The sequence below is a fragment of the Dermacentor albipictus genome, chromosome 1 (genome assembly GCF_038994185.2).
Source record: "Dermacentor albipictus isolate Rhodes 1998 colony chromosome 1, USDA_Dalb.pri_finalv2, whole genome shotgun sequence".
NCBI classification, from domain to species: Eukaryota; Metazoa; Arthropoda; class Arachnida; order Ixodida; family Ixodidae; genus Dermacentor; species Dermacentor albipictus.
This window is the reverse complement of record NC_091821.1, coordinates 460,075,457-460,083,424: the sequence shown is the minus strand read 5'-3', so window position 1 is coordinate 460,083,424 and position 7,968 is coordinate 460,075,457. Positions and strand designations below refer to the sequence as shown.

The 7,968-nt window shown below is 49.4% G+C and overlaps 1 protein-coding gene across 1 annotated transcript; it reads right to left on the bottom strand.

Moving 5' to 3' along the window:
* Nucleotides 1–2,257: 2,257 nt before the first annotated feature.
* Nucleotides 2,258–3,651, bottom strand: LOC135902827 (putative nuclease HARBI1). The gene is made up of 3 exons (XM_065433094.2): nucleotides 3,106–3,651; nucleotides 2,888–3,029; nucleotides 2,258–2,424 (listed from the first exon to the last, which is right to left on the bottom strand). Exons 1-3 carry the CDS (start codon nucleotides 3,649–3,651, stop codon nucleotides 2,258–2,260), a joined length of 855 nt encoding a protein of 284 aa, XP_065289166.2.
* Nucleotides 3,652–7,968: the final 4,317 nt, after the last annotated feature.

The following is a 7,968-nucleotide window of genomic DNA, read 5'->3' as shown; positions in this document are numbered from 1 at the left end:
ATCGGGACCGTGAGCGAGACGATCGGCGCTCTTGTACTGGTGCGATTAGATTATTCACTGCGTCCGAACGAAGCAACTTTGCGAGGTCACAGCGTAGTTTCAGCGATATCGTGGCTCGATGAAGACGCTCACATCTTGGTCGTGCGACAGCGACGCGTAAACATTCATGAGGAGACTGAAGACTGCATTTGCAAGTGCGTATGCTCTGGATAAGAAATTACAGCTTTGACGACACCAGCCCTTAATATATAGGCTCAGCCTTACAAACTCTATTTGAGGATGCACTTAGAAAGCCGATCAGTAGCTCAGTAAACCTCTGAATGAATTAGGCAAGGTACGTGAAAATTCGGGTTTGAGAACTTCCAAAGTGATCTCGCCTCTGTAAGTCTTCTTCATGGATTCACCATGCAAATTGTACGTTGATGCCATTGTACAGCAGAGGCTCGTCTAACAGCACGTCCCTGTTTGTTCAGCAATGTATCCAAACAGCTTCTTCCATTTCACCACTTTTTGTTGGGCTATTAAGGGCACCGAAATATTATTGCAGAATTGCGAAAGTTGCTCTCGTGTTTTCGCTCTGCTACTGCAGTTTTTCTAGAGGTGTTTATTTGCATGTTAATATTCCTGTCAGCACGAAAAATTATCATAATGGAATTGTAAGTTAAAGGGCGTTCTTTTTCTGGTTGATACATTTTTGGAGTGGCCGTCATGCCAGTAACATCAGAATCCTTGATGAAATATCGACAGTCACTTAGGAATGCGAAAACTTAATCCCTTCACGCATCTACACTTGCAATTGCCACGTGACCATGATACGTTAGTTCATACATTGTCACGTGTTCTTCACAATTCTACCTTAATCTCCCGTAATCCACCGTGCTATAGTTTGTACGAACCTTAATCCAATTTATTGCACCCTTATTCACATTATTTCACACTATTTACCCATAATTGCTCATAATATACGTTGTTGTATTTACAACCTTCTGTATCACTACTGACGTCATACAAGACGGTGATGACTTCACATTTTATTTATTTATTATACATACATTCAAGGCCTAGTAGGCGCAACAGAAAGAAGTGGTGAAAATATGCAATAATTGCAATGCAACGCAAGAATAGAAAATCAAACCATAAGATAATCTGAACGGCGACCTTGAATTAGTGGTGTCACAAATTGAGACTGTGGAGGCGGGAAGGCGGTTGCATCAGCGGCTGTTCTTAGCAAAAAGGAAGAATCGCACAGGAATTTTAACGCGATAGCGTTAAGGAGCTCGTGTCGCAGAAAAACCGGTGTCGTTGGCGTCGGTGTCGGCGTCCGCGGCGTTGACCGTGAGCGATAAATCACGGCAGGCACTTCATGAATAAAAACCAACTTCCAAGATGGGCTAAGTGGGAATCGAACCAGGGCATCCGGAGTGTGAGACGGAGACGCTACCACTCGGCCACGAGTTCGATGCTTGAACAGTACACATGGTGGAGCGAGAAGTGTTGTGCTTGGCAGCAGCCCAAATAGGAAGCCAGGAGACGAAGACCAGCCTCCCATGCACAGTGCAGATGGCGGTGACAGTGTCGGTGATGACAGAAGCAACAGCAGCAGCAGCAGCAAATCATTTGGCGAACCCCAGCTGCCCAGAGAAGTGGCCACAACATTCTGGTGATGAACACAAAGTGTTCTATCCACAGGTACTAAATGAGAGGCTCTCATGTAGTATCACAGTGGAATGATGCAATCATCTCCGGTAGTGACAGCTCACTGGCAGAGGGCACGTGAAAACGCTGGTTATGATTGAGCAGATTCGATAAAAAAACAGCACGCTATCCACTAATTGCACACATTTCTTCACATTGGTTCCTGCTCTCTATTAGGTGTGTAGACAGCAGTAATAAACATCTGCCTGCAGTGCCAGGCACGTGTTTATTGCTGCTGTCGGTGCTGCTGTCGGTGCTGCTGTCGACGCAGCCGCCTTCGCACCCTTTGCAGGTAGTGCTAGTGGTGCTGCCGTGTCGTGCCAAATGAGCGAATAACATTATCCCGGGCAGCACAGCCTCTTAGGTACATCATGCGTGCTACCCTCACTCGGGGAACTCTCTGTGGGGAGGGGTTGCCACTTTCATCATCACTGCTGCTGTTGCTGCTGTCATCACTAACATCATCTAACAACACATCACCATCGTCAAGACACAAGTTGTGCAACACTGCACAAGCTGCAACGATGTTGGCAGCGTGGTCTGGCTCGCAGTGGAGCGCGCGCTACCGCTGAAGGCAGCGAAAGCGGCTCTTCAGAAGCCCAATGCCCCGCTCTACTACGGACCGCATGGCAGCATGTGCAGTGTTGTACCTGCCTTCTGCAGTGTGTAAGGGAGGGTGGCCTGTGACTGGAGTCAGGAGGCATGGTTCCAGGGGGTAGCCGCTGTCACCTGCAGGATCATAAAATGTGGTATGAACTCTCCACAAAGTTCAGCAGGCGAAGCATGGGTCATGTAAAATGCACCTGCTACAGAAAGGCTGCAATAAAGAAATATACAGGCTGAGCACCTGACGCAGCTGTGATCACAGATAACAATGGCTGGGACATAGCATCCCTATTTGCAGCAAGGCAGCTCTTTGTGTAGTCTCCATTCACAATTGACTGTCAGTGTAAAAAAGAATGTGACAACGCGTGCACTGTACACTCACATTAAAAATTTGTTTAAAGTACAACGCAGGTGTGTTGTCACTTTGTTTCGTGCAGATACCATTGGAAAATTTCTACATCTCGCCTATACTTAATAACCTGGCTATGACATACGGGGTTCGCGCTGCAATATTCGCCTACGGCGCGAGCACGCTTTGCTGCATGCTGCCAGAATTGCAAGTTTACAAAATGTTCCTGCTGCTCACCGAGGAGGTGTTCGCCGGCCTTGGCAATATGCCCCTCCAGGAACCCACGATGCAACCACGTAGTTCTCCAGACGTGTGCGTCGTGGTCTGACCCCGGTCGCTGATAGTCGACGGCGAGGATCCGCATGCCTGCGTCGCATATCTGACGAGAGCGCGCACAGCAGCATAAGCCACACGTTGCTATGACGGGCAAATTAGACAAAAATTAAGATACTTACGAACATTGTGTTGAGGGCGTAGTAGCCTTTGCTGCACATGAATGCCGCCTTCTGCTCGCCCTTCGGTGCGATGATGGCTATAAGGCTGCCGTCCACGCATCCGATGACGCCGGGAATGGAGCCGCGTCGAAGGAACCCTTCCTTCACGGCCGCCTTCTCCTCCGACGTCCTCGGGAAATGGACCCACTTGTTGCGGGCTCCGGCGTGGACGATTGCCTCCGCCACGCGTCGCACATACTTGCTGACCGCAGGCTGGGTCACGCCGATCGTCTCCTGGCTCCCTACCGAGGCTTCAAAGCTCCCCGTTGCGAAGAATCGTAACGCGCACAACACTTGCCGCTCCACAGACAGCGCTGAAGTTCTCACGCCTCCGAGTTCCTCCGCCACTTCGTCGCACAGCCACCGCACAGTTTCTTTCTTTAGGCGAAAGTTCCGCCGAAACTGATCGTCTGGCATGTCAAACGCATCATCGGGCTCCCTCCTCCCGCACCCGGACTGACGAGCCGCCGCCGCCGCCGCCGCCAACGCAATCACGAAGGCCGCCATTTCTTTCTATTCCAAACGGAACGGGGCACTCACCGGTTATTCCACGAATTCGGCGGGTTTGTTCGGCATAATTTAGCATAATGAGTGCGTAAACGTCACTTTGACGTGGCAGTTTTTGAGCATTCCTGACGTCGCTTGACAGGCAGGAAAAATGGGCGCGGCCTCAAAAAATTCGACCAATGAGCGAGCGCTGTCGGCCATTTTGGAATAGAAAGAGAACGGAGTAGTTTTACGTTATACCGACCCAGAACCCTGAAAGGACCTGTTCCAGTGACGTCGTGCGAGTTCTTTTGATGTGCTTGTGCACGCACTGCTAAAGCATCCGCCAAGGCACAAGGCCAGTGCTACATAAGATTACGGTGTACTTGAAGCTCGAATTGGGGATGGCCCACTGAAAGGTCCAGATATTCTGTGTCAGTCGCTAGAGCGGTTTACAGCGAAGCTGGTAGCCTCTAGTTGTAGGAATTCTTTTTGTCGGTGTGAGCGGTTTAGATCACATAAGAACAGACAGCAGCTAGAAAGCTTCGTGTTTCACTTTCAGCATAAAAAACTTCAGGTTTCGTTTCTCCGAATCACAGTCCGGTGCTATCATGTCTGCAGGTAGTGCGTAAGTCGTACTTTACGAATTTTGTGACGCATTTATTTTCACAAATTGAATTAGCACTATAACGCGCTTGCGCTAGGCCAAGTACCTACAAGAGTATTTATGCTGTGTTAACAGCTCCGCCACCTCCAAATCGGAATCTGAACAATCCGAAAGTGCTAAATCTGCGGTCGTGCTTTAGGCACTTTATTGAAGCATATTACTTTTATACATTCGTTTAGTTAAATAATGCACTTGCGCAGGGCCTAGAAGAATGAAGATGCACGTTGCACTTCCGGCCAAGTATGTGCGGGCACCATGTATATCAATTGTTGTGGTTGTGTGTCACTCCAGCTACAGCTTCGCGGTGCGTCCACTTTCACAGGGTGGAATAGAAGCGATATTTTTTTTTACCGCTGCCCATATTATGTATTCAGCCATGACATAATGCACAGTTGACAGGAGGTCACTCGAGTTCATTGATGTAGTTCCATCAGAGCGCACTATGTCCCAGCCCTTGACTCTTATTCCGCCACGTAATTTCGCCAAATGTTACGCAAACTGATAATAATAGGCAAATGGCAGCTAATCCAACCATCTGGCTGAGGCAACAGAAATTCATTGCCCCAATTTTCATTAGTCAAAATAAAGTACACACAGGTAATTAGAAATATACCCACTGTTCCACGTACCTTATGCTCTTTATACACATAGTGCACACACCGGTTCACACATTTGTCCATACGCAGCGAAAAATTTTCACTATTGCTGTCGTTAGTCAGTGACGGACGCTGCCTCCACAAACACCCATTGTTATGCAAGTCTTCACGGTCTTTTGCGAAATCACAACCCCACCAACTCACACTTCTCAAAGCGAGACACCGTTCCCCAAACCTGGGAAGTATTTCCCTGTAGATTTCGAGGCGCGTTCATTCCTTGCTGCGAAGAAAACGAATCACGGTTCGTTGCTCGCATGCCGTGGGCGTGTGAAGCAGAACCGCCATATTCAAAAACTGATAGCAGTGCCGTGCCGCGGAGCTACTGGCAGGTAAGGCTGCGCCGGTCCAAGGAGCTCCACCGCTGGGAATGGATATGTTGACTTCCCTGTTACAGCCGAAATTTAGCTGAAAAGAAATATTGCCAAGACTTTCCGATTTCCCCTCGTAGGTCCTGGGTACACGAACTTGAAGGAAGAATTCAGTGCAATTAAACCCCTGCACTAAGGGGTCATTAGTAGTATGACACAACAAGCAAGAGGGCCTTCAGCGCAGGCAAGAATGACAACCAAGTTTTACAGGTGGCTGCAACATATGATTATGTCTTGCAGCGTTTGAAGGATGTCACGTGTAAGTTAAATGATGACCTGGCTTAGTTGTGTCTCAGCCTCCCTCCCTATAAGCAAAGTAAGGACAGTAGGATTTAATAAATAGGGAAAGCGCACATCACTTCTGCTGCTTTAGCAATATTGCCCATGTATGAAGCTTATCAAAATAAATTTGGCTTTCACCTCATCCAGTATGCTGGAGAGACCTCGGTAACACAACTGAATGGTGCCATAATGCAGGTGGTGCAAATAATTATGTGTGATGCTCTTGTGTTCTGCGTTCTCGGCATGTGCGGCGTGCGTATATATACGCTGCACTATAGTGAGGCGCAGTAGAGCGTGTCGGTGGTGGCGCCTGCCGCTGTGATCTTGAGCTAACGGCGCATCTGAGAGTCGCCGCGAGATAGCGACTAATGCTACGATAGAGTCGAGCCACTCTGCCAGCTCTTTGCCTCCGTAGTAGTGCGGTTTGATCGGTGTGGTCACCAGGCTGCCATTTTGGAAATGGAGAGGTCTTGTGAACTTGACATTGTCAATGGTGAACACTACGTTTTCTCTATAAGATAAAACGCTATAGGTTCGCCTATAAGACTGGAACGCGAGAGCATTCAAAGATCCCCAAGAACTTCCGCCGTATCCCGGCAACTGCAGCTTATGTAACTGTAATGTTTACCGGGAAACGCTGGCGGCGAACGCTATGCACGAAGGCGATCTTTCTGATTCTTTATTTTTTGATGGTGTGCAAACAACCGTGGGGGCCACGCCGCTCCTACTAAGACAGACCTCAAACGGCAGCTGCAAAACCTTACGATTTTAAAAGGGGTTTGTGTTTGTGTTTCCGCAGAACAGAATTATGTTTTCTCCACTTACAATCCGACGCTCTTTTGTCTATAGGTTGTATATAATTCGTACTTTAAAATTTTTATGATGCATTTTCCTTTAAGAAATTCAATTAGTTCAGTAACTTCTTTGCGCTACCTGCAGAGGCGGCTTGGTCGGGAATAGGTGGTTCGGAACGATTACCCCACCTAAGAAACTCGGCCGCTCCGGTGGCAGAGGTAATTGGCGACATCCAAGCAAATCCACTTCCCTTGTGCGACCTCCCAGATCGGCGAGCGCGGGTCCCAGAATCCGTGCTCTTTCGCCCCTCCTCTCAACTCTTCTCCCCTTGCGCTCTCGCAAAACTATCTGTTTTGACTGTCCCCGCGCGCGGCCGGCGGCCCGCTGCCAGCTTAGCACGCTGCATGACGTTTCATGTTTCGTTATCTGCTGTTATCGGTAAGCGTGCGCAGCTGTGCGTTGACCGGCGTGGGTAGTTTTGTCAGTTTAGTGGTCCTCGATAGTTGTGTGCTTGTGTTCCGCGATGTTTCACCCATTTCACGACTCGTGCCACTCGTGCATCGTGCACTGATATATGAATACCTCGAAAACAAGCCATGGAATTTTGTTAAGGTTGTTCCGGGTGCCTAAAGACAACAGGTGAGCGCGCAGACCGAAGGACATGAGAAGGCGCAGTTACACGAACACAGCCCTGTCCATGTGTGTGCTCTTTGAGCCTCCGGACGTCGTTGCTCCTTGATTTTGCTACACTCCCCTGTCACCGGTAGAGAAAGCTGAGAAATAGACGTTCTTAGTCATTGTCAGAAAAAAATCCCGCCAGGGGGCCATTGAGTACAGACGCGTCTCACATGGGGTCCCGCTTCTCGTGCTTCTCAGCCCGGAACAAGGCAAGTGACGAACCCAAGTTTTGCACCGGTGCGAACGGCAAGACGAGAGAAACCGGCGGACACTAGCCACTTTCGGGTGAGTGTACCTTATAACATGACATCAAGCGTTATTCCCGACGACAGCCCGCCCGCCCGGTTAAGCCTAATGCCAGAACCAGCTCCGCGCGCCGCGTGAGCACGGCACACGTGCGCTCGCCCACGCCGCGGCGAAGAGCCCCGGACGATGAGCCCCAGCCCCTGCTGCAAGCGAAATGTGAATGAACCAGAAAGAAGATGAAGCAAATGCAATGCAAACAGACCGGACGGAAGAAAACACCGGGGAAGGTACCTGGAACTATGACGCAGAAAGCGGCCGAACAATCGAAGCGGAAAGCACCTGGATCACAAGAAACAAGAAAACCAAGAAGGACCCTTCGAATTCAAAGACGCCGGCAAAAAAACCAACCGATGAGCAAGCGCCCAATGCAGCACCTGCACACCAACAATGCAGAGCCAGGATGGCGCCCCTGCCACTTGACGACTTTAGGATCGACTACCGTCCGCAAGCAACTTTCGACCTCGCCAAATGGAAAACCGTCGCAGTCGTGCACGCCATCGGTAGAGCAAGTGGACTATCACAGCAGAACTTCAATGACAAAGTACGCGTACAAGTACAGAGAATCGAAAATTTAATCTTCGCAAGC